The 27,531-nt window shown below is 45.3% G+C and overlaps 1 protein-coding gene across 1 annotated transcript in view; it reads right to left on the bottom strand.

Annotated features, from left to right (window-relative positions):
- The window catches only part of ZNF346 (zinc finger protein 346), an 85,375-nt gene that overhangs the window by 41,824 nt on the left and 16,020 nt on the right, over positions 1-27,531 (bottom strand). Inside the window, exon 4 of the mRNA XM_086931772.1 lies at positions 22,117-22,264. Within this exon, the coding sequence (XP_086787898.1) occupies positions 22,117-22,264 (148 nt within the window). The remainder of the gene's footprint in view (positions 1-22,116; positions 22,265-27,531) is intronic.

Genomic DNA, 27,531 nt, shown 5'->3' with positions numbered 1-27,531 from the left:
TAAATAAGAATCCAGCATTTAGGACAGACCATGACAAGCAAATGGGAAACATGGGCGGAGTTTCTACTCGTCTACAACAAGTCTTGCAGTGCAAGCGCGCTGGCTCAGGCTCAATCGAATAAAAAACACCTGTAGAGTCCCAACCTTAAAACCTATTGATACAAATTCACAACCAGAGCTTGAGCAAACAGAATACAGTTGAATGGGTATGAATGAGCAATTATTTCCCCCTTTGTCTATCCTGCCATCTGAATTTTTTTAAATTATCTGGCTCTAAATACTCAATAACTGGGGCATTATCCTGTGACAACCAAGCTTTATGAGGAATCGTAATTAGGAAAAGAAAAACAAAGTGCCAATCACCAGGATGTTTATTGTCAGTGCACAACATGCAGTGCACAGCTTTTTACACACTGGGCTGAGCTAGTCTTCCAAATCCCTCTTTCCTTGACTTTTTTGCCCATACACTAGCAATGCCATGAATTGGTTTGAGTGCCAGTCAATGGGTGAGTATGTTTCGTGGCTGGCTGGGGGTAAAGAGAAGAGATTTACAATTTCCTCAATGTTTTCAACCTGCTGTCCCATCATTCAATGAAGAAATGACATACAATGGATTCCCTCAATATCCTATAAAAAGAGAAATATTCAAATGTATGCACTACATAGATATCATACTTGGATATACTTCTAAATCAAACTCTCTCACTTCAACAAGCTGGCCGAGCTGCAGAGGCTTCCAATCTGACGTTGCGTGGACAAGCTTAAACAGCTGTTCAGAACCAACATAGAGGTCACAGCTTACTTCATTGCTCCTGGGAGGATGCAAAAGTATTTCCCTAACAGGTGGGATGTTGCTGAGGATTTAATGCACATACCTTTTGCATTGGGATTGTATATGTTGTCATTTTGTATGTAAAGGAAACAAATTGGTTTGGGTCGCTAATAGGTAACCAATTTTTGTTTTGAATAACGATTTAATGTGATGAGGCAATGTCGTTTTGAAATTTAACCAAGCCTATCATATTGCAATGAAAGCACTTCATAGCAAGCGGAAGGATGTTATCTAGCAGCCACCAGCATGAGGCAAGAGGAATACTGATCTGGGTGAAGACAACCCCACTCTGAATTTGAAAGAATTGGTAACAACAAGTCTTTGTAGGAAAGTGCCCCTTTTGATGTGGTAACCCCTACTTTTTGCTTGATATCCAATGTGATTTCGACTAGAGGTGCACTGGGTTCCTGCTAAACAGGTCCCCAGTGCCAGATCACTTTCCCAAAACTGTGTCTTTGTATCCCCAATTGCCAATCCCTTCAGCATCTCTTAGTAAATGGTTCTCCTGGTACCTAGGGCAAGGAGGCTAGAGAGTCCTTAAGGGCTGCAGCACAAATTATGTCACCCTAAAGGACCTCCCACCAAGCAAATACAGACTACCACTGCAGACTGCATGTCTTGGTCCAGACAAGTGTGACAACACAACCTAGAACACACCACTGTGCTGTGTGCTATGCACACAGACAATGCATGCAGTGTAGTTAAGTCACCCCAACAGCAGGCCATACAGCTCTATGACAGAGTGCACTATACTACATGTGAGGGCATATCTGCATGAGCAGATAGGCATCTGTACTGGTTAGCTCTTTAGCTGTCAGTACAAGTGAACCGGGAAGACATTTTAAGTACATGTGCTGGACATCGATGAAAACGAGTTCCACAGGCTACAGAATGGCTTTACTGAAAACAGGGATGTTTGGTATTGTATGCCAGTGTCGGATGTATTAGTACATGCACACAGAGAACACCTTAGAAATGCCCCCTGAAAACCTACAATCTACTGGCGTGCTGACTGACTGGTTTTCACCAGCCTGCCACCAGAGACAAGTTTCTGACTCCAAGGGTAAGGGCCTTTGCCCTCAGAAGGTCAGACACAATAGCTGTTTGGGCAGAGGGTGTTTGCACCCCCTCCCAAAGGATGACATGTTTATTAGCATTCCAATGCAGGGGAACTTCAAAGAGTCCAACGCCTTTGGTATGCAAACCTGGCTTCCCCACAGGAGAGGATGCCCACCCCCTTTGTCCAGAGCCCTTTGGCACCTGGTCCGGTGTCCAAGGTATCAAAACCAAAGACTAGAGCAGTGACAGCGGTAACAGTAACGGCGGCTATGGAGGGGAGTGTGACACCAGGGACAACTCGGAACACCGCTCCGAACTTAATCACCGTCAATCACTGCGGATACTTCAGAGTTGCCAGAGACTGGTGAGCATTTACTTACTACTAAGCAGACTTCAGTGGTGAATTCTGGGATTTGTAGTGCGGGAGCAATTTCAAAAATTCCGGGTATGTTTAAGAAAAAAACGTTAAGTACTGTGACTGACGGGCAAGGCATCACCATAGCTCTAAAGCCCTCCCAGAGTGTTGTTCTTAACGCTGACTTGGCTGTTACTGGGAATAGCAACAATTTGGGAACTAATAAAGACATAGCCCTCTTACCCGGTTCTGACCTACTTGCGCTGGCTCCTGTGATGACTTTGCTAGCGGCTCAGGCAGAGGGTGCCTCCCATGGTAGTGAGCTGGCGAACATTCAAGACAACCCGTCTACTCCCCCTGTTCCTCCAGTCTCTAGCCACAGTCATAATCAGATGCCACTGGAGGCTACTGTGGATACAGGGTCTGTCGATTCCGCAGGCAATTTCTACTCAATGTCAAACCTCTCCAATGCTGTAGAGTTAGAGAGCTTGGATGGGGATGAGGAGTGGAGGGACGATTTAAGTCCACCCAGCTCAGTGCAAGAGGGGCAGGACTCAGTAACTGAAGAGGACGGTGATAATGAAATACCTCCCTCGGCTAGAATGGAGTGGGGGGCTGAAGAGAATACTGTTCGTAAGGCTCCGGCTATCACTGGGAGATCTGTATCTTCAAAGGCAGGTAACGATAATACCCAAGCCTTCCCAATATTGAGTACCACAGCAGTAACTACAGCAGTAACTCTGGATGACCACTCAACTGCCTGAGGTTACTTTAAGCATGCTCTATCAGGTTATGCTTCAGCACCGGGAGGAAACCAAAATGGAGAACCTGCGCACGCAAGGGGCAGTACGGAGGCTCCAAAATACCCTCCGGCGTGTGGTGAAAACATGCAATGAAACGTCTGCCAGAGTTCTGGAAGCGGAAGGCAGAATATCAGCAATCGAAGATGCTATAACTGAACAAAAATCCCAACTCTCCTTTCTGGATACATTAAGGGACGATGTCAACTGGAAGTTGATTGACTTAGAAAATAGATCCAGGCGCAATAACTTACAAATCCTAGGTATACCAGAAGCGACTGAGGGGTCTAATGTCAGGCAATTTGTTGTTGAGCTCTTTACAGAAGCCTTTCCTGAGCTTTCCCAGTGGCAGTGGGATACTGAGATCCAAAGGGCTCATAGGTTTCCCTTCCAACAAAAGAATGCTAGAGCCACTTCGAACAACAAGCCTAGAGCTATTTTGATTAGTTTAAATAATTTCCTGGCTAGAGAGGCACTGTACGATTTGGCTCGCTCGGACCGTAAACGAAGGGGGAAAGGACTGGAATTCTTTGTTCGTCCGGACTATTGTCATGCCACGGTCCAACAGCGCTGGCAGTTTCGTCAATTGATACCATCCTTTCAAGCTAAAGGAGCCCAGGCCTTCCTCCTTAACCCTTCAAAGCTCAAAGAATATATAAGGAAAGAACACATTTTCGGACAACGGAGAGTGCTGCGAAGGACCTCTTAGCGTCTCTCTAACTTTATCCTTTAATGCACGATATTGAATCATGAAACCTGGTCATTTGTAATAAGCTTTATTAGCCTAAAGCATTACCTTTTTTTTTCTTTGCTGAACATCTTAATGCCTACCAAACATTGATCTATATTGAATTATGGATTGGGCTGATTTCTGCACAAAGCCTTATCTGTTCAAAACTATGTTTTGTTTTTTTAGAGGACCTGCTTTTGAAACATTTCAATGCCTGCATTTTTGAGGTCTCAAAATTCCATTGACCTATGTATGAGGTTTTATATGCCTCACGTATTTTTTCCCCTTCTTTTACTCTTTTGTTTCCTCCGTTTGTTCTTGAGGGTGCTGGATGTACAGTTTTTCAACCTAATTAATTTGTTTATAGGCTGATATATTAAGAGATGGTAAGCGAACGGCGAGACGCACAATGCTTCTCTGGCCATCATTTTCAGGGACTTTTCAGTCCCTGTGCCTTTTGTGGGTGGGTTTCGGGGGGCACCAGAGGGAGGGTGGGGTGGTATGGTGGTGGGGCAAACAAGGGCAGATCTCTCAGTTGTAAGAGAGACGGTAACTAATGTTTTTTTTCAATTCCCTTATCGGACTGAAATCCCAGACCCGAAATTAGATCAAAACTTCAGTTTTTGTGTTATTGTCCATGCACTACTTAACATTATCATGGGGAAATTCAGGGTTTGTTCCTGGAACGTTTGTGGACTTAATAATAGGAAGAAAAGAGGGATTTGCGCACAAATAATTCAGAGTATGAGGATAGACCTACTATGTCTACAGGAAACAACACTGACATGGAATGACAGAGGCTGGCTTAACGATCTAGGTATGCAAGTACTGGGATGTACCCGTCAAGGCACTACTACAAAGGGGGTAGTAATTCTTATCAGAAGAGGACTGGGTAGTTTGAAACATATCAAATCATATCAGTGTGGTCGGTGGGTAATAACCGAAATTTCTATAGACGGTAATTTTTGGACCGTCTGTTCGATTATGGTCCAAACTCAGACGACGTATGAAGGTGGGTTGCACACCTTAATTACATCTAATCCCGCCGGTTCATCCTGAGCTTAAAGCATGCTCAATGGTGACGTGCCCAGCTCCGGTAGCACGCGATTCATTAAATCACAACGCTGGGACACTGTACAAGTGCCCCGAACCATGGCACAATCGCTACTGAATCTGCAAATATCATTGTTCATTGTCATCCATTTAAGTCATTTGTGATCCATATTTTTACTTCTTCACTCATTTTTAATCATTTTCCATCCGCATGCAAGTAAGTGCCAATTTTCATATATTTCATATTCGTGATGGGCTATCCGAACCTCTTCATTCAAGAATACGTACTAGAGCATATTTCATCAAAAGCAGTTTATTAAACAACCCAATGCATTTCGGGCCTCCACGGGCCCTTCGTCAGGGGTAACTGCAAAATCAATTAAACAAGACTCAGACGAACCAGGTGTTTTAAACCTGCTCAGCATAGAATTAGCTGGTTGGCCAGCTCCTCTAATACTCTGTGGAGATTTAAATATCCATCTGGAAGGAAACTTTGATATCCGGTCTGACTCGCTTTATATTGGATTAAAAAAAAAAAAAGACCTATAAAGCACTTCGAGGTTTAGTAACCGAATTTGGGTTATCTGATGCTGGTTTTCTTAAAACAAGCATTTGTAATGCAATAGGTCTCGCATTTGTAAGAGTGAACTATTGGTATTGTAAATTAAAATGCCTTTCATTAATGTGTTTTGAAAACCTGCAAGCAGTGCGTAAACATGCATGTTGTAATTAACCCCTTCGCTGCGGCGGCAATTCCGCCGCAGCGCGGGGGGTTGGGGGGGCGAGCGGCGCTCGCATGCTCGTGACTGAGCCGCTCCGTCACGAGCCGCGGTTGCGCTGTGCTCATGACGGAGCGGTTCCGTCATGGCCCCGCCCGCTCAATAGAACACGCCGCGCAGGCGCGAAATCAGCGCCGCGCAGGCGCGGCGGCAGGGCCATGACGGAACCGCTCCGTCATGAGCACAGCGCAACCGCGGCTCATGACGGAGCGGCTCCGTCATGAGCATGCAACGGGTTAAAGTCCTTACTTAGGAGAAGCAAGTCTGGCAGTAAAAGAGGTAAATTTTTGCCAGCCATACTTCTCGTAAGCAACGACTACAAGTACAAAATGCGTGTTTACTCACTGTGTGCAGGTTTTTAAAACATAAAAAGGCATTGTCATGATGACTTTTTTTTCAAATAGTCCAGACCATGTATGTTATCTCTGCATTCACATTTATTGAATGTTGACTTTTTTGTAAAGCAGCCAGATTATGTCTCTTAAAGGGTTTGTTGCTCCTTTCAAAAATAAATTTGGCATTTAGCGACTAGTACTGTGGAAGCATCTGCTTTGCTAATGGTTTACAATCGTTTTTTGATAGCCAGAAACTTATAGAGGGAAGAGTGATTTACATTTCCCTTCGCTACGGTTTTACACTGGGCACCACTACCTCTGAATTGATGATAAAAGCACATGCAGAAAATGCATTAATGTATACAGAAACAATAAATGCATGCACTAATGACCACTTTTTGCACCCAGCTATCATTCAGGTGCAAAGTTTCAATGCAAATAGATTGTAATTGTTAATTACACATTGTGATGCTATAAGTCATGCAGTAAAAGTGCAGGCCAGACCCACAAGTTAAAGCCTATGGAAACAAAATTGTGTTTAAAATCTGTAGAACAAGGGGTGAGGAGGGAGCATAAGGCAACCTAGAGATATGCTAATGTGGCATCCACACATTCCCTCCACTCAGCAATGACTACGAACATGCCAGAGCCCCCAGCATCCACCAAGGGCAAAACATATAAACAAAAACTGACAAAGTCAAGCGGCCTTGCATTGGCTGCAAGCCTTTTGGCTTTGTTAATACTCATTTTCTTTTCTTATTGTTTTGAAGTCAGCCAATCGCTGAAGTGCACTGACCAACCATGGTGTATGCTTTAGTGATGGAAGAAAATGTGAATGACACCACAACAGTTCAATGGAAAAAGAGGACTGACTAAAGTACATTATATATATTTTTAATAAATTCAAAATGTCTTCACTAACATCAACATAACTTAAAAGGAAAATGTCTAATAAGCAAAAATGGAGCTAATGGCAGGGGTATTCAGGGCACTAAGACAAGTGAAACACTTGGATCCAGGGCTCCAGGCGAGGGAGAATGGGCCTCATTAAGAAAGTACTGGACCGAGAAGGCAGATGAGTCAATAAAAAATGCATTTCGATCCAAGGTATCATTGTTTGTGGTGTTCCTGAGTTGACTCGTTAGTGTCTGCTCCTGCAATGATGGTTGGGGGGAAAAGCTGTTCTTTTTCGAATTGCTTTGTCTGCATTCCTTTATATTTTCACTTTTTTTTTTTTAACAGTTTAAGAAAATGGAAGCTATTAATAAAAAGCGACATCCACATTTTTTACTTTTATTAAATGTATGCTGCTGCCATGGCAGATGACAAGCACAGCTAATCTATCTTCTAATCCGAGGTGTACCCTACCGAGGCATTTTTGTGAATTGATGAACTAGGGAAGTGTGGCTTTCGCACTAAAACTGCTCTGCCTTAAGACATTCTGGCAAATTTATCCTAATTAAGAGTCAGTGAGTGTTTTATCTGAAACAGGTTAGGAAAAATAACTTAGTACAGACACCCAATTCCGGACGGCAGCTCACCCAAATATACCTTGGTGACTTCAACCTTCACTGGAATGACCGCAACGACGCAGTGGTAAATAGTCTTAAAAATGTCCTTGTTGCCCTTAACCTCACCCAAATATGCAACAGCCCAACCCACAAGAAAGGCTCTACCCTCGACCTGATCATCTCCAAAGAGGAGTCTATCCAACTCGAATCCATCCAACCCTGTGACTGGTCAGATTATATTATCACATTCTTTATCAATGAAAAAGTCAAAATCATCCCGGCTCAACTCTCCAAGCCCAAAGTCTGGAAAAGAGACTTGAAAAAACTCAAACCAGGCTCTTTGCCCCCTAACAGTTGCAATCTCCTACTCCCACCTACAGGCGCCACGGACGTCCAAATTCTGACTGACCACTATATCAACGCTATGACCTCTATAATTAATGAGGTCGCATCTATGCAGCTAAAAAGAGTCTCTACTAAAATCTCCAAACCATGGTACGACGGGAGTCTCAACGAGGACAGACGAGACATGCGAATGGCAGAACGGACCTGGAGATCAGCCCCCTCCGCAATGCACCTAAAAGATCTGAAGAAAAAGAGAAACGCCTACTTCAGGAAAATAAAACGCTCAAAAATCGGACTTCTTCAGCCTCCAACTCGACCAAGCAAAAAACCGCCCGAGAAAACTGTTTGAGCTAATCAAGTCACAATCAAAGGAGCAACCACAACCACTAAACACTGGGCGTGAGGCACCCTCCTGTGAAGACTTCGCTGCTTTCTTTATCCAAAAAACCGACAAAATAAAAAGCGATCTCCTTATTGACGCAAGCCTCTACTCCAAACCCCAATGCCTAGCACCCACTGAACCAAAAAACAATGCTACATGGTCAACCTTCGGCATATACTCGGAAAAAGAAATTGGCAAACTGCTCAGCACCCTGAAACCATCCAATCACCTCACGGACCCCCTCCCTGCCTCCGCAGTAAAAGACTTTACCCCTTTTCTTCTCCCTCTCTGGACTAAAATTATCAACAGCTCTCTCCAACAAGGCATCATACCTGACTCCCTCAAAGTTGGCCAGGTCACACCTCTGCTAAAGAAACCTACAGCCGACCCCTCGGATCTCAACAATTACCGTCCCATCACCAATATCCCCACTCTCGCCAAACTGCTGGAAAAATGCGCACAACTACAATTGTCTAAACACATTGAGCAATTCGATCTCCTCAACCCTCACCAGTCAGGCTTCCGAGCAGGACACAGCACAGAAACTGCTATGACTCACATAATTGACGACGCACTTCAAATGCTAGACCAAAACGACACCTGCCTCCTCATCCTTCTTGATCTCTCCTCAGCATTCGACACCGTTAAACATGAGAATCTACTAGAACTACTAAACACAAGAATGGGCTTATCTGGAACTGTCCTCAAGTGGTTCACTTCCTTTCTTCACAACAGGTCGCAAAAATTTAAGAGCAACAACCTGATGTCCTCGCCAATACCTGTAACGCTAGGCGTCCCCCAAGGATCTTCTCTATCCCCAACTTTGTTCAACCTAGTCATGGAACCTCTCACCACCTTGCTACAAGCATCCAATGTACACTTTCACATGTACGCTGATGACACCCAACTTTACCTCAAGCTACAATCACCCAATGACATCCTGCTCCTGAACTCAACGATCAGTTGCACCCAATCCTGGCTTGCCGATAATCACCTCAAACTCAATGCCCTGAAAACAGAGTTCCTTCTGATCTCACCTCCAGCGAAGATATCCACCACTCAACATTGGCTTAAACTCCTAACCGCACTTAATGTCCAACCCACCATCGTGGATTCAGCAAAATCTTTAGGCATAACACTCGACACTAATCTGAACATGCAGCAACATATCAGCAAGGCAACAAAGGGAGCGAACTTCCAGATCAATACTCTGAGGAAACTTAAACCCTACCTCCCAGCCAAAGACTTCCAAACTGCAGTACAAGCACTAGTCATCCCACGAATTGAATACGGCAGCACCGCCCTCTGCGGACTCCCCCTAACTACAACCGCACCACTAAAAGCTTCTCTAAATGCTGCAGCGAGACTCATCACTGGGTCAAAAAAGTACTCCCACATTACCCCTGACTTGAAATCCCTGAACTGGCTGCCTTTTGAAGCCAGAATACATCTGAAAATCGCCTGCATGACACACAAGGCGGTACACCTAAACTCACCCGGCTACCTCGCTCAGAAGTTGACAATCTCTGGGGGAAGTAGAAACACGAGAGGCACAAACAATCTCCTGCTGAAACCTCGAAGATTCCGGAAGGAAAAAACATGCAAGCGCTCCTTCTCAGGAATGGCGCCTAGGATCTGGAACTCTCTCCCTCCCGAAACCAGGCTTATCTCCTCCACTGCACTCTTTAAAAAAGAAGTAAAAGCTATCCTCATGGCTAAATACACTTGAGCTACTATCTCGAACCCTGTTAACACCCTGCACCGATCTGTATTACATGTTTGACCCTTGACCTATTTGTAAGAGTTGTTTTTATCATTCACATGATTGGCTTTGTCACTTAGTTGTACTATTTATACTGTGATTTATTGATTTACTTGTTTGAATATGCTCCCCCATGCACCCTTCTATGTAAAGCCTGTTTACCTGTTTGACTTTGTTCCCTCATGTACCCGTCTATGTAAAGCGCTCTGATATCTGTAAAGATCTTGTTTGCGCTATATAAAACTTTTTAAATAAAAATAAAATAAATAAATTTAACAATGCAGTTTGAACCTGTGTGAGAAGAAATTAGGGCGTAATCTCATTTATTTCAGAATGCGAAGCGTGGACCCTTCAGCACCCGGGTGGTATAATAATGAAAAAGAATGTAATCAAGACAGCCAGATGGTCAGAGGATTAAGTAAACAAGACTAACAAATCCAATAGAATTTGCAAAGACAAAACTTATTTGGTTTGCCAGTCTTTTTTAATAAAGTACTGTGAGAGCGGTTTACATGAGCACCGGTTGCTAGGGACACATTCATTTTAGGCACAGGAGATGAAGTGATTTGCTCAGAATCACAGGATGTTGAGCGTCCCTGCCGAGACTCAGCCCTATTCTCCAGCTTCGAGGTTGAGCGCTCTAGCCCTTAGGCCACATCGTCTTGGAGGAGATAAGGAGGAGGAGAATGAAGGAAGGAGACATCAGCAGTGCATGGGTGCGTGGATCCGGGGGGGTTGGGGGGGTCCAGCCGCGCACTATCCCGTCACCCCTCCGCTGAGTGCCGCGATTGGTAGAGCCGCTTCACCAGCACAATGGCATAAATCAGCCTCTAACAGCAATGCAACAAGGGCCATTAAGTGCTAGTTTGCTTTGAATGCAAATCTGCTCAATTGATGTGTTTGCAGTGTATGTTTTTTGCTGTTTTTAATCAACACTTTAGTTTATCTTGCGACGTACATACTGCAGTCCTCCTAACAAGGCTCTTTCAATGACAGGCTGACAGATATACTGGTGCATCATCATTGCTAAAGAATAACAAATAGTTTCTTACCTGTCGGTGTAGTTTTGCAGCTTGAAGATCTTTCTGGATTCACTATGCTGTGCATTATTCTGTGGTCTTGTGGTTGGGTCCGGAATCGTAGTCTTTTCTTTTTTTTTTTGTAGCCCAGGTTGGCGTCGACGTCCCACCTTTTGGTGTATTTCCGGTGACGTCGGCACGCTTCCTGTGGAAGCACCCACTCTTGGGCGCCATCTTCGGATTCTTTTTTCTCGTGTTTGTTCTGTTACCGAAGTAATGGCAATGTTCTAGTAAGTCATTCACCGCTTTAACCTTCAAGGTTTGTTTGTTCAAGTAGTTGTCCATGCTTTCAACCCCCTTCCTCTCCAGCCTCATCTTTCTGGCGGAGATGGGTGGGTTCGCTAGTGAATTCAGAAAGATCTTCAAGCTGCAAAACGACACCAACAGGTAAGAAACTATTAGTTTTGTAGCGTGAATCTTTCTGGATTCACTATGCTGTGCAAAGACTTTGTAGCGGTTTCTCATTTTTGTGGTGGCTGGGTGAAAGAGGAGCGTTGGTTATTGAATATGTGTTGAAGCACCTTTTGTCCGACTTGTGCTTCCTTGTTCATCTGTATATCCACGCAGTAGTGCTTCGTGAACGTGTGCATTGAAGCCCATGTTGCCGCCAGGCATATGTCCTGAATGGGTGTGTTGGCCAGGAAAGCTATTGTAGCTCCCTTTTTCCTGGTAGAGTGGGCCCGTGTCCCCCCTGCCAGTTCTTCCCCTGCCGGTTTGTGGCAGAATTGTATCGTCTGTGCGATCCATCTCGCAATTGTTCCTTTATTTACTGGTTTTCCCATGAAGCTCTTTGCGTAGGAAACAAAGAATTGCTTTGTTTTCCTATGATCCTTTGTCCTTTCAATGTAGTGCATGACAGCCCTTCTGGCGCCTTGGGTGTGAAGAGCTCGTTCAGCACTTATTGTCGGTTTCTGGAAGAAACTTGGTATTTGTATAGTTTGATTCATGTGGAACCCTGACACCACCTTCGGCATGAAGTGTGGGTCTGTTCTCATTACCACCCTATCATTGTGAATTTGGATGTAGGGTTCCTGTAACGTTAATGCCTGCAGTTCGCTTACCCTGCGCAGCGAGGTGATTGCTACTAGAAAAGCCGTTTTCATTGTTAGCCTCTCTAGGGGTGCTTTGTGAATTGGTTAGAAAGGATGTTTCATCAGTTCTGTTAGCACAAGGTTAAGGTTCCATGCAGGTGGTGGCACCCTCTTTGGAGGCGCAATCCTTTTTGCTTCTTCTAGGAATCTTTTAACCACTTGTGAGGTGAAGAAACTCTTACACGTCTCCCCTCTTGTGTAAGCGACTATTGCTGCTAAGGGAACTCTGAAGGAGGATGAGCTTAGTTTCTTATCTAGTAGGTGCGCGAGGTATCTAAGCACCGTTGAGACTCTTTGCATCTTATTGTGCAGCTTCTCTCTCCTGCACCATAGAGTGAATCTCTTCCATTTTGATACATAGCACTTTCGCGAGCTGGGCCTCCGTGCCTCCCGAAGTACCCTCAGGGTGTTCTCTGGTAGTTTCAGATGCGCAAATTCTATGTCCTCAGGAGCCATGCTACCAGGCTCAGGCTCCCTGGCTGTGGGTGTAGCACCTGCCCGTTTTGCATGGCGAGCAGGTCCTTTCTCCTTCCGAATCTGTGGGGTGCGCTCTGTGCCATCTCCATGATCTGCGAATGCCATGTCTGCCTGGCCCACTGTGGTGCTACCAGTATAAGTGTTGTGTTGCTCTCTCTGCACTTGCTGAGGACCTTGTGAATCAGTGGTATCGGGGGAAAAGCGTAAGCAAATGTCCTCGACCAGTCTATCCATAGGGCATTCTCCAGGGACCCCTCCCCGGGCGCCTGGATATGAAGCTTCGGCATTTTGCATTTTGGCGTGTTGCAAATAGGTCCACCGACGGTGTCCCCCACCTGTCGAACAGCCTTTTTGTCTCCTGTGCATTGAGCTCCCATTCGTGGGTTGCCGATGTCTGTCTGGTGAGCCAATCTGCTTCTACGTTGTCCTTTCCTGGCAGATGAATGGCTAGCAGGTCTATGTTGAGAGGGATGGCCCAAGTCCATATCTCCTGTGCCATCTTGTGTTCCACCCTGCTTGTTGATGTAGAACATCGCTGTAGTGTTGTCCGTCTGGATCAACACCCTCTGGTTGTACAGTTTTGTCTGAAAGGCCTTTATAGCAAGGAAAACGGTCTTCAACTCCAGGAAATTGATGTGCTTTATCGCATCTGCTGGTGTCCACAGACCCCTCACTTTGAGTTTCTCCATGTGAGCTCCCCATCCCTTCTGGGATGCATCTGTGGTGATGGTCACCGTTGGCGGCGTTAGAGGCTTTTCCCTTGTCAGGTTCTCCATGTTCCAACATGCCATTTCTTTCTGCACTGTGTGCGTTACAACCACTAGATCCTCCCAACGCCCTGTTGCTTGTGACCATTGCCCTTGTAACCACTCCTGCAAGGATCTCATGTGCAGCCGCACATTTGGCACTAGGTGAATGCCCATGATCTTGCTCACTGTTCTCACTGTCCGAGCTTGCCCCCTTTGGTAGTGTTTCATCTCCTTCACCAGTGCAGCTGACCTCTTCTCGCTTGGGAACACCCTGGTCTGTACGGTGTCGATCTGAGCTCCCAGGAACATCTTTATTTATTCTGGTTCCATTGAGGATTTCCCCCAGTGTATGGAGATTCCCAGGTCCATCAGTGTTCTTGTCACTCTCTGTGCATGCTCCTTGCATATCTGGTATGACCTTGCTTTTATTAGCCAGTCGTCCAGGTAAGGGTATACGTGTATTCCCTCCCTTCTTAGGTGTGCTGCGACTGTTGCTAGGCACTTTGTGAAGACCCTTGGCGCCGAATTTAGACCGAACGATAGGGTTGTGAACTGATAGTGGTGTTCCCCTACGGCGAATCTGAGCAGATGTTTGAGACTTCTGTTCATTGGTATGTGCAGGTAGGCATCCTTTAGGTCTATGGTGACCATGAAGTCTCCTTTTTGCAATTGAGGGAGCACCTCTTGCAGGGATGTCATTTTGAACTTTTGCGTTTTTATGAATTTGTTCAAGAACCTTAGGTCCAGGATGGGTCTCATTGTTTCGTTTACCTTTGGCACCAGGAAGTACGTAGAATACACCCCTCTGTTCCTTTCTCTGTAAGGTACTGGTTCTATGGCTTGTTTTTGCAGGAGCTCTCCCACTTCCTTTTGGAGTAGCTGCAGCTCTTTCTTTGCTAGTTGCCTTCTCTTTGGCTTTCTGCTTGTTGGTGTATTTTCCAGTTCTATGCAGTATCCGAACTGCACGATGTTTAGAACCCATTTGTCTGAAGGTATTTTCTTCCACTCCTGGAAGTTATGTTTTAGTCTTCCTCCCACTGGTCTCACATGCCCGCAGGTACTTAGTGCGCCTGACCCCTGCGTGCTGTTCTCGTGCCTCACCCTGGGAGTTCTTATTTGGGTGGGCACATGTTGCCTGACCAAGTCACTTGGTGGGGGGTTGCTGACCTCCCCTCCTATTCTAGCCCCGTCCATTGCCTCTCCCGCGAAAGGGCTGGCCCCTCTGCTGGTATTGCCAGGACTGCTTTTGCTGACCTTGCTGTGTTTGGTTCTCCGTCTGGTGGGATTGTTGGAACGTCTGGTGCGATGTTCCTGGCTGGTTCTCACACCTGCCGTTGGGCCTTCGTGATGGGGTGCCCCTTTTGGACCCTCTGAACTGCAATGCCCCCATGGACCTTGCTGTTTCATGGTCCTTCTTTAGTTGGCTGAGCTTTTCGTCTACTGGGGCCCCGAACAAGGTCTGTCAGTTGAACGGGGTGTTCAGTATGCTGTGTTGTACCTATGGCTTGAAGCCTGACACCCTGAGCCAGGCTTGTCTTCTTTCAGTGATGCCCATCATCATGAGCCTACTGGAGGTGTCCGCTCCGGCCAGAGCTGTCTTGATGCAAGAGTTTGTCACATTCTTTCCCTCTTCGGCTAGGTTTTCAGCTCTCTCTGAATTCCTGAGGCATGTTTTTCATCAACTTCCCAATTCCTCCATGATTTGGTACTGATGTCTGTTTAGTAGTGCGTTGGAATTGGCCATTCGCCAGTGCATCGCAGCATTCCTTTCAATTCTTCTCCCTACAAAATCCATCCTCTTGCTCTCCTTGTCTGGAGGTGGTCCTGAGGTAGTAGACACATTAGCCCTCTTCCTTGCTGTGGCAGCAATGATCGAGTCTTGCGAGACCGTGCCCTGGATATAGGCTGGGTCCTTGGATGAATGTTTGCACTTCTTTTCAGTCCTTGGGGTAACTAACTTGCAAGTAGCCGGCTCCCTGAAGGCTTCTTTCCCTTGTGCCATGACACTTTCTAGCATTGGCAGGTACTGGCTCTTGGTCTGTGTGGGGAGCAATGTCTTCAGGAGAAAGTCAGCCTTCTGCTGCTCTTCGTCGAGTTTCACCTTGAATACAGCCGCTGCATTCCTGATGACCGTGTTGTACACGCCAATGTCATCTGGCGGCGAAGACCTCGAAGGATAAGTGTTGACGCTTTCTTCGGGACTCTGTGTCGCCATCCTGCTAGTCGATCTCCTGGCTTTCTGAGGTCGCCGAACCCAGGAGCGTCCTACGGTCGTCGTCCTCCTCAAAGTAGTCTAAGGCCTCGTCTTCGTCCGGTTCGTCGAATGTTTCGACATTCCCCGACTTCATCCTCTTCCTCCTCATGCACCTGTGGCTTGGGCTTGGTCGGGATTATGTAGTCTTTCATCCTGGCGTCTAAATCCTTTTTTCGTTGCAGGTGGTTTTCCATTTCGAGACGCCTCTTCTTCTCCATTTCGGCAGCCAGATCTGCGTCTAATGGGTCGGCCGATCTCTTCGGCGCAGAACAAATTTTCGGCGCGAAGGTTTCAGCGCAGAGCTCATCTTGGGCGTCGGCGCTGGGGCCTTTTTTGGGTCCTTCTCCCTCGGCGTCGGACGTTCCTTTTCAGAGACGTTTTTCGACGGCTTTAGCTGTTCTTCAGCTCTCTGCGCCGGGGACTCCTTCTCAGAGGATCCGCTGGGCCTGGGTTTAGGTGCCGTCGCTGAAGCTTTCGGCGCCTTCGAGGATTTTCCCTCGATCTTTCGAGACTCTTGGTCTCTCGGGGCTTTAGGGGCCGATGAGTTTCCTACCTTCTTTGGAGTCTTCGTAATATCGGTCTCTACGCCCGTGTAGCCGTCGGCGGCGTTGTGGTCTTCTTCGTCTGAAAATAGACCCAGGTCTCAAAGGGATGGAGGCTGGCCCTTGCCCGGCATCGTGGCGTTGGCTACTCTCTGTCTCGCTTGAACTAAGAGTTTTCGGCGTAAAGGCGGAGCAGTCGCTGCTCTTGTGGTCTACTGGTAGGCAGAGGTTGCAAACCGGGTGCTGGTCCATCTGTGCGTACTTGTGGTTGCGATTCGCGCAGAACTTGAAAGGAGTATTGTACATCTCATGCGTTCAGGGGGCCCCCCCTGCGCTCGCATTCCTCGATGGAAAATCGAAGTTCTGGAACTCTCTTTCCTCTATCTTCTCGATGATGTAGTCCCCTGAAGTCTTCTCCAATGTTTTTCGTCCAAAAACTGCGTTTTTTTCTTTTTCTCCAAAAGTGTCTGGAGCCCTCTCGGGAACGATCCAGACCCAACCGCGGAAAAAAGAATCTGAAGATGGCGCCCAAGAGGGGGTGCTTCCGCAGGAAGCGTGCCGACGTCACCAGAAATACACCAAAAGGTGGGACGTTGACGCCCACCTGGGCTACGGAAAAAAAAAACAAAAAAAAACCCAAAGAAAAGACTACGATTCCGGACCCAACCACAAGACCGCGGAATAATGCACAGCATAGTGAATCCAGAAAGATTCACGCTGCAAAATTAATGACAGCGAAAATCGCTGCAGAGTAAGTGTTTCCTGCTGGGAAATGTCAAGCGCTGGAAAACACCCAACACAAACAGACTGCAGTGAAATGACAAGCGCCTGCGTTATCATAAACACCGAAAGATACGAGAAACAGGCTGCAGTGCGATACCGAGAGCTTGTGAATCACTGCTGCTGAAAGACACATCCCAAGGTGCAACAATGACATGTGTACAATGTAAGGCCCTGCTTAATATGAACACGGAAGCTCATCAAGGGCAGACTGCAGTCACACGCGTATGCTCTAGTGTTCCCGACAATCACTTACACCGGAAAACAGGTCACAAAACACTGCGGGATACAGAGGTTCAATCTCTGAAAACAAACAAGCTTTCAGCTTTGGCAAAGGCAGCCGCGTGTTTATAATTGCATCGCGCTTTCACTTTAAGTTAAAGCCGATGCAATTATAAACACGCGGCTGCCTTTGCCAAAGGGGAATGATTATAAAAAACAAGCTCTTGGCATTGCTGTGGGGAGGGGAGGGAGGGGGATGCGAGACACGGCCTGGCGGCCGTGAAATGTGTGAAGCAGGGGGCGGGGGAGCGGATCACTTTGAAGTAAAGCTCTCGGAGGCAGGCAGCTCGGGGAGCAAATGGCCTGTCCATACATAAATCTAGGCTATATGAGATCTTTACTTCTAAGCTTGCAGAGAAGGTAGCAGCTTTTAGATCACAGCTTTATGAGGTTGGGGAAAATTCAGGCCGTCTTCTGGCTAAAAAAAAATCTGACAAAAAGAAGCAGTTAATTCTATAACTAAAATACAGGATGAGATTGGACAAATTCATGATCAACCTGATGAAATCCTGGAGGTTTTCCGATTGTTCTACAGTAAATTATATACTGAGGAGGCCATATCTTATTCATCCGATTCCATCTTAAATTTTTGTGGTGATGACGCTATCCTTAAGCTAACTCCTATACAGGCGGCTGTATTAGACAAATATATTACATGGGAAGAAATAGACCTGGCTATTCTTTCTCTAGCTGTCGGCAAGGCTATGGGACTGGATGGTATCCCTCTTGAGTTCTAGAGAACATTCCGCCAGGTGCTAAAACAGGATTTACTTCTTGTTTGGAAGCACAGAAAGGGTCAGCACCATCTTCCTGGCGACAATCTACCATTATGGCTTTCCTCAAAAAAGAGAAACCTCCTCTTCACCCAGCCTCGTATAGACCTATTTCGTTAATCAACGCTGACAGCAAGATTTTTTCAAAAATGTTAGCCTCTCGACTTTCAGGTACAATTTCTTCAATCGTCTCGCATTGGCAACATGGCTTTATCCCCAATCGGAATATGGCCGATCATGTTAGACGGGTGATCGCGTTAATGGACTGGGCTCAAGGGTCCAATACGCATCTTGGAATCACCCTGTTGGATGCCGAAAAGGCATTAGACAGAGTGGCCTGGCTATACCTCTGTGATCTGCTTCGGTTAAAGGGCTTCATTCCTAAGATGATAGTAGCTTTAAGAGCACTCTATGAGTCCCCATCCTCCTGTATTAAAATGGGACCGAAAAAATCTCTTCCTTTCAGTATTTACCGAGGCACCCGACAGGGATGCCTGTCCTCTCCGCTTCTGTTCGCTCTATATATCGATATTTTTTTAAAACTGAATCAGGCAGAGGATATAGCACCAGTACAAGTTGCCGGTACCAGTTATAGAGCCCACGCGTACGACATAGTAGTCATGACAACAGATATCCAAGGGGCAATCCCAATAATAGAAGATCTAGCGACCCAGTTTGGTGCCTTTTCAGGCTACAAATTAAATATACAGAAAACCCAAATTTTGTATGTAGGTCAGAATCCTCCACCACAACTAAATACAGTCTCAGTAGCGACCTATTTGGGTATCAAAATTACGGTCCCGGTCTCGGCTATCCAGAACTCAATCTGAACCCAGACCTGAAAAAAGCAAATTCCTCGTTAGAACGTATCGATCACTTTCATCTATCCTTGTTTGGTCGCTGTAACGTTTTAAAAATGATGATCCTGCCAAAGTTCCTATAAATGTTTAGGACAATTCCACTAGAATTCCCTTTCACCTGTTTTAAACAACTAGAAAGGATGGCTGCTAGATTCTTGTGGGGCTACAAACGTCTGCGCAGATCTTATAAGAAAATGATGCTCCCAAAGACAAGGGGCGGCTGGGGTATCCCGCACTTTCTGTATTATTATCTCGCGTCAGTGTTACAATTCATTACCCCGCTCATAATTGGTGTAAAGGCGTGAATTCCATTGAGTCATTCACCTTAAATTTATGATTTTGCAATGGGGGTGGAGTGTCAAAGCAGCCTTTTAAAAATTATAGACCCTAGCTATTTAAAAAAAACAAAGTTTAAGATTCTAAAAGCTGCGTATGGGGTTTGGAGGATAATTAAGAGCCAAATGGGGATTGAGAAGATCTTGCGGTATACTCCTTGGTCTTCCTCTAGAATTCTTCCCTCAGTTTTTCAGGATCATGTTATGACCAGGTGGCGTAATTGTGGAATTGTTTGTGTAGGTGACCTATGGCAGAATGATCAGTTCATTCCCTTTTCGGAGTAATCGAATAAGTATAATTTAACCGGCAATGATTTCTTCAAGTATCTCCAGATACATAGCTTTTTTAATACCATACGCGCGCAGGATCGTTCTGGGCTCCGGAGGATTCCGCATATCGACAGCATGTTTAGTAAAAAAAAAAAAAAAATAGGATATTATTATAATTTATTCATATCTTCACTTCCAGACGATATTGAGGATCACCAAGGGAGGTAGAATGAAAAGTTGGGTAGTGATGACATTCAGTTACAGGAGTCTATAGTATTGGCCAACACTATATTAATCATTGGTAGAGCCTGAACGCAGCACTACATGGCCTTGTTTGACTTCTATTATACTCCTTCAAAAATCTGTAAATGGGGGACCACTGTGGGGACATATTGCTGTAGATGTGGTCTGTTTGCAGCCGACGCACTACATATGTTCTTTTCCTCTTCCCGAGTGTCTTCATTTTTATCTGCAATTCCGACCTTTCTTATATTACTGTGTGGCCCCACAATTGTTTTGACGGGGGAATTAGTGCTAATTGGGGTAACCTCTGATGAACTCCCAGAAGGAAAGAGAAAGTTCATATGCATTTCCAGGGCAATTTTGCAGGAATGGATCACCAGAGAATGGATCAATCCAGATCCCCCTTCCTTTATTACTGGAGAGCCAGTCTCTTAGCCACTTACAACATAGAAATGGCTATCTATAGGACTAAGGGCCGGAAAAAAAGAGTTTTGGGTGCTAAGATCTGGGCGCCTTTAGGGCAATGGATTCAGGGGACCTTAAACTGATCCTGCGTAGGTTCCAGGGTAACTAATATTTCCTGCGTGCAATGTCTTTGATCTCTGTCCTATGTTATTTTTACAGATGTAACCATGTAATGTCTGTTCTTTTTTTTAATTGGACAATGACCTTTCTGCTCTTATTGGGTTCTGGATTTGTCTCTCCTTTATTTATTGATTTCATGGATTCTGTGTTATTTATGAGCTCTGCCCTGCTTGCATTAAATGTAAAAAATTCAATAAAGAAACTAAAAAAAAAAATTTAAAAAAAAGAAATTGATGCCATGAAGAAAGGTCAATTTGTTAATGTAACATTCCCATATTTCTTTTCCCCATGCCTTGTGGATAAGCCCCTAGAGCAGGGGTCTTCAAACTGTGGGGCCCGACCCCCAGGGGGGTCGTAGAGTGATGGAAAATGGGTCCCACCTTCCAGATCACACTTCTGTCTATTATTATTATTTCCAAAAAGGTGTCCTGGGGCTAATAACCATCTGCTGGCTGAAATGGCAAATAAGAAATACACAGAGGGGGAAGGAGAACAAGCCAAAGGGGGTAACCCACAGGGTATAGGGCCAGGTTTTTATAGCTTCATAAAGGATAATAGATGGTGGAATGAAGCAAAGGTGGGTGAAAGTTCCACAGCTGTGTGGCCCTCACAAAAACAGTGAGGCCGATTATTCATGTTTTTTGCAGTAGGGAACAATAAGAAGATTGGCCCCAGCCGAGAGGAGCATACAGGTATGCCCAGTGAGGAGAGATGAAAGGGGGAGAGTAGATGGGATGAGAAGGGACAGCATGGGAGCGAGAGAATTAGATTGAAGAGGTCAGGGATGAGGAGAAATGTGAAGTGCTGAAGAAGTGCAGAAACGCAAGAGGAGAAGTGAGTGTGAGCGAAAGGTGAGGGCACACAGGAGGGATACTGTTAAACGGTGAGAGAAGATAGCTGAGTGATGATCTGTGACATAAAAAGAGAATTTGGTACGATGTGGGTGAGGGACAACAGCAATGCGGGAAGAGAGGGAGTACGGAGGTGGGTGCTGAGGTAATAGGGGAGAGGGACGTTGGTTCAAGAAGGTGTGGAAGAACAAAGGGGAGATGTGAAAGATGAATGGTGGACTGGAGAGGTGTAAGATACAAATAGACAGAAATTTGAAGGAAGAGACTTGAGGTGAATGAGAGCTGCTGAGGGGAGAGAGAGGTGATGTGTCTAAAGAGGCCATTAGATAAATTCAAGAGAGGAGGGCAGTGAAAAGACAGAATGGCAAGAGGTGATTAAACATGAACTGAGAGGTTGAATGGGGAGAGTTCAGAAGTTGTAAAAAGGGGTGAAAGAATATGGCTTGCACAGTAAGAGAGGGATCCAGGGTTGGAAGAATAGAGAGGAATGGAAGGGAGGGAGTGAGAAGAAAGTGGCATGGGTAAACTGCTTAACTCTGCATAAGGCTGCCAGGGTTTTAAGGGACCCTTGCTGCTCCCGGCCAGTGCCAGGTGAGCTTCTAATGTGGCAGCACTTATTCCTGCGGAGTGGAAGGCCCTTCACAAAGGTTAACTAGACATCTTTCTGTTGTTTATTGCTGTATTTTCATTATAAGCTGGTACTGTTGAGATTAAATTTTTTTTCCTCAGTGTTACAGTGCGTAGAAATGTCAAAATAATGAAGCAATACTATCCCAAAATATGCGGCATCACATAGTATTATTTATTTTTTCTTACCATACAATTTAGTCGAGCCTGCCGCATAATTCCAGTAGCTTTGCCTATAGGTTTAGAATTGTTTGTCAGGAGGGGGTCCTTACGCCTGAAAATTTTGACTGGGGGGGTCTCGGGAACCAAAAGTTTGAAGACCTCTGCCCTAGAGCATACCAGTTTGCCTGTACATGGAGGACCAAGGCCACATACCTGTCACTGGAGGACCTTGCTCCTTCAGCCGAAGATTCTTCGAATGCGTTTTACCTTCATAATGCGAAGCAGCCACCACAGGAGCAGAAAAGGACATGTTGCAGATAGGGCAACACTTGTTCCGGTCTTCTGCACCATTGCTAGTCGACTGGAGACGCAAATGGAATATGTTAAGAGTGGCTATTATCACAAAAATACGATTTAAAATGCAATAAACTAAGAGGACTCTGATCATCTAAAGGCTGGGAAATAATATTTTTTGCTAAACATGGAGCTTATTTTTCCTAGATCTAATACAAAGTACTACCATGATTTAACATGGCTCATCGCTCCCACTACTTCTCTGGGCTCAGCACTATAGCCACAGAATACACAAATGTGAAACACAAATGTTTGTAATCGAGAATGTTTTATAGGCCACACAAGCCACGTGTAAAGCAATCAGTTTATTGTTCAGGCCTACACACCCCAACTGAAACAAAGGGTTTTGGTAAGGCATTAGCAACTTGAAAATCTGTAATAGTTGCAAAGATCCAGCGCACAATGCCAACATTTAATCAAACATTCTACTTTAAGCCAACTTAGCTATAGATTTCAACTAGAACTTAAAGAGCTATAAACTTGTAGCCTAGTTGGCTTTATTGCTCGTTCAAATGTCAATACATGATAATAGGACTGTAAGAATAGATGTCCAAAATCAACAAAAATTAACCATGGTAAATACAATTGCCTCCACTCCACAATGCCATGAACTTCACTGATGCAATAACTAGGAGTGCATTATTATGTAGCTGATTAGAATAGGCCATTGTAAGCAGTGTTGGGACTTATTTAAACTTAACCCCTGTTAACACTCCTCTTCAATTCACTCATCCAGACGATTGCTTCATCCTGGACATATGTAGTAACATCCTAAATTCATGTACACTGCTCATCCTGCAGTCTTGAAGGCACATACTTCATAAACATGCAGCCACGCAAACCACTCACCCTGTACTCCTAGGCTCTTCCCTCAACCTGGTCACACAAACTCAATACCTGCACTCAGCCGTAGGCACAGGGAAGTTAAGGTGAGGAGTAAAGACATGGTCTACCCAATAAGATTGAGCCTGCCGCCACATTTCTTGGATCCTCTCAGCAAATCATAGTGCCTTTTCCTATGAATGCTGCTGACACCTTAGATGAGGGATACTCGAATAAAATTGCAACGTCTGCCCTATCACGACCTGTACTCAAGATCATCAGCAGGAGAGCCACATTAAATTCCCTTCTCAGAAATGCTTTTTAAAGCTATTCAATCACATAAGACCACCCAAGAACAGGGATTCTGCTGTGGGTGGGGGAGGGTTTTCTAACAATATTGGCATGTATGTCTCAGGCAGGGTCTTATTTATTTATAAAGTTGTACATAGCACTCGCTAGACCCCTGGGTATCAGAGAGCTTTACTGATACGGAGCCAGCATTTCAGGGAGAGGGTCAGTGAGTAGACTTTAAGTGCTTTTTCAGTCGAAGTTCTTTCTAATGACATCTCATCTTCCAGTGATTCGGAGTACCTTGGCCATGGTAGTCGTGATGTGCCTTTGCAAGCGCAATCTGTGCAGTGGAGAGCCAGTGGCTAAGTAGATTAGAGAGAGCAGGTATGTACCGCATTGAGTTCAGGCAAAGAGTGCCCACTTGACAGCCTCCTAAATTAGTTAGTTACAAATTACCCCATTCACAGCAGTTGCTGGAAGTATGGTCGATATTGCTAATTTGTACTGATTGACAGCATCTTTTTTTTTGGATAAATGCTTTCTTGAGGAAATTGAGCATCACAAATCTGTATGTCGAATGGTTTCCGAGGGAGCACGGAGGCACGCTGGTGGTAAGAGATGTGTAGGTTCTGGAACTTTCCCTGGCAGAAATGGGAGTAAAATGTGTTTCTTTAGCCAAGGTTTGAGGTTTGCAGGGGGTGTCTGGGTTAAAGGAAGGAGAAGAAAAACAAGCATTGGCATAGCCAATAGGTCTCGCCTTTGGGACCTTATAAGTATTTAGCCATGAAGCACATTATCCTTGGTGCTCTGCCGCCATGAATTGAAGAGCTATATAGTTACTGTACACTGGGTGATGCAGTCCTTAACTACTGTGAAATTTTAGGTACAATTTCTTTGAAGCATTATTTCACTCTGTTTATTATGAAAGTTATTACCTTTAGCCAAATTTAGACTGTTAGAAAGTGTTACATGTATATAGCGCTTGAAACCCGTGACGCGGTGTTGATATCAATTTGAGATCTATTTTGATTGGTCACCACTGGCTGCCTCTTAAACTAAGCTATATTTTGTTAACCCAAAGACATGAGCAATAAAAAGAACTGCTGACTCTCCTATACCTCCACCGCCCAAGGCATTTGAGAGCAGAAATGTACATGAAAAAGTAAACGACTGCAACAACAAAAAATAAGTTTACAGAATGTCTGTATAAATAGAATGTTCTTTTCTTTAGGAGTTGCTGCATATACGAGTGAAATAAGAACATGGCAAATAGGGATAATTCAATTAGGTAAATAATGTTAAATAAATCATTTATGGCTAACTAAATTATAAGTAGTTTATAATACTAATCATTATGTATTTCAATAATGAAAAGCAAGTATATTCCTTGCATTCAAAATGCGACCCAGCTATACAAACACTTTTTGCTGGGTTTGTTTTAAACACAAATGTGACGCAAACCTTTGAAGGTGGAACTTGCAACGCAAAGCAAATCCCGCTTTGCTTTGAATTGCAATCCAAAGAAACGTAAAGCTGTGCAACAGGCTCCCAGGAGTTACTTTGAGTCAAAAGGGCATTCCATGGGTACGCATGGGAGCTCCCATGCAACCACTTATGGGTTTTGATGCGAACCGCTATCTACAACGGAATGCAGAAAGGGATTTGCAAAAAATCCCGTACCTCCTGAACGCGGGCGTACCAATGGAAATATTTTCATTTCCCCTTGTTTTTCCCGCTCTGCACGTTTGCTACATTGAACAACACGCATTCAAAGTGGGAAACACATGAAAATCACAGTTTTTGTACTGGAAGGGACCCTTCCAGTACAAAAACCTAGGCTTCCCACAGTGCAGACACCCTAGCACTATGGCGAAGGGCGTCTGCCTTGGCTCACAGAAGCCAAAAATTGCCAATGCATGAAGAGAGCAGAATACTATCACATCTTAGCAGATATGGCATTGTTCTGCTCTCCCTTTTAGGCTACGCAGTGCAGCAACTTTAAGTGTTTTAAGTTGCATGACTTCTGTGTAAATTTGTGCCCTAATTGGTATGCAAAGAGATCATATTTGGTGAAGTAAGTGCTGATGTTGTAGTCGATAAGGACCTCTGCATTTCAAGTGAGATTCCAATTCATAGTATTAATCTGCCCCTTACAGAGAGGCACCATCAATTTGCATACACAATCATGCAACATGCTTGCCCCTTCACATCAAGAGACATACCACAGTTTGAGTAGATAATGTATCACATTTGCTTTTAAAATAACTCATGTTCATGTGCAGAACAGTGTGCCGCAACAACACATGGTGCAGCAGGCGACCCACTTCTCTTTGGTTGCACGGGGAAGACAGAAGCCTGAGCGGGCAGAGTCAATGCGGAAGAGCAGGGTGGATGAAGCAGGCAGCAGAGAGGACAGAAAACTAAAGAAAGAGAGGCCAGAGAACTGTACAGGCAGAGAACCCACACGGATTAACAGGGTGGATGAAGTAGGCAGCAGGGGAGGATAAAACAATGAGCAAGGAGAGAGCCCACACGGATAAGCAGGGTGGCTGAAGCAGGCAGCAGCGAGCACGGATGACTGAGAAGGCAGAGGGGCTGAGTAGGCAGAGAGCCCATGCGGAAGAAAGAGTAGGGTGAATATAGCAGGCAGCAGAGAGGACAGACGCATGAGCAAGCAGAGGGGTCAGAGGGCTGAGCAGGCAGAGTACATGTAAGGGTGGATGAAGCAGGCAGCAGAGGACAGAAGCCTGAGCAGGCAGAGGGCGTGAGCACGGAGCAGCCTGAGGGATGCTTCAGTGTGAGCAGGCAGAGAGCAAGGGACCACACTCATTGTTGCATGAATTAATTCACTGCATCCAGGGGTAGACGGGCATGGGGCACTTGTCCTCCTCTGGCTCCCCGAAGACGTTCTTGCCCTGGGCGCAGTCCGGCTTGAAGTGCGGTGGGGGCTTGTCCAAGCTGGCAGCAGGTCTCCTGGTCCCGGTAGAAGCCGGCCGCCCGTACTTGCAGGCAGAATGTCTGTAGGTTTGCACCGGCTGTCTAGTGGTAGTAGACAGGGTTCATGAAGCCTTTCTCCTGCACCCCGGCAGCCCCTTAGGTGGCCGGGAACTGCCTGAGGGGGTCCCCATAGCCCGAGGAGGAGTAGACTGGGATCTGCCCCAGGAAAGACTCCAGCACAGCAGACAGACACCCTGAAGGCAGAGTTCACGAAGAAAGCTCTCATCTGGAGGAAGGAGCGGTCCGTGGCTGCCTTTGATTTGTTGTGTTTTATAGGGCAAGTGCTTTAGCTATTAGTACTTTATCAGAGATTGGGTTTTAGCTGAAGGGGGTGGCTGACTGCCAGAGAGGGACAGAAGGAAAAAAAGCCATCTGATCAGTAAGATGATCAATAGCGAGAGCCCGAGCTTGCAAAACAGCACCCATGAGGCGAGCTGCAGGGCACCGGGGACCTAACCAAATATGCATCCCTGCCACATATAAATCTACAGCTTCCAGGCTGGGAGAGGGAAGGAAGGGGCTGCGGGGGTTGCGAAGTAAATGGGCTTGTCTGGAAAGTCGTGCACTTCCCAAATAAAACAAAATTAAAACTAACCCACTTGCTATAATATAGACAGTTCAAATTAGGTTTATTTATTTATTGGCGCTCTTTTCCTAACATGTTTAAAACACTATATGTATTTATCTTTAACTTTCAAAAAGACAGGTCATGGACATGTAAAAGATATGGAAAGCAGTCTTTAAAGAAACATGCTGTGTGCGCCTCCTGCTGTGGGCTGAGACAAGAGGGAATAGGGAAGGGAAGCCCGGCAGAAGAGCTGTGCTTTTTAAAAAACAAGGGAGGGAGAGACAGGCAGGGGAGCAAGAGTAGAGGAATGTCAACAAGTGCGCACGGCCACGCTAATTGGAAACAGTAGAACATTTGTTTTGTTATCACTAACACCATTTCTCTGACTGTTTGGCCTGTGTGCAAGATCAGACGTTTTCTAAAATGCCCTCTGAATTACGATAGCATGGGTTGCTCCAAATTTAGATTTACCAATAACCACTATTCCTAAACAGTATATTGTGTACATTTCAGAAATACGTTGGTTTCCTGGATATGTTTTTAATTCATTAGATTTTATCTTATGAATAGATGTACAAGCATTAGCAAAGCTAATA

Source organism: Lissotriton vulgaris, chromosome 7, assembly GCF_964263255.1.
Source record: "Lissotriton vulgaris chromosome 7, aLisVul1.2, whole genome shotgun sequence".
Lineage (NCBI taxonomy): Eukaryota > Metazoa > Chordata > Amphibia > Caudata > Salamandridae > Lissotriton > Lissotriton vulgaris.
This window is presented reverse-complemented; position numbering and strand designations above follow the sequence as displayed.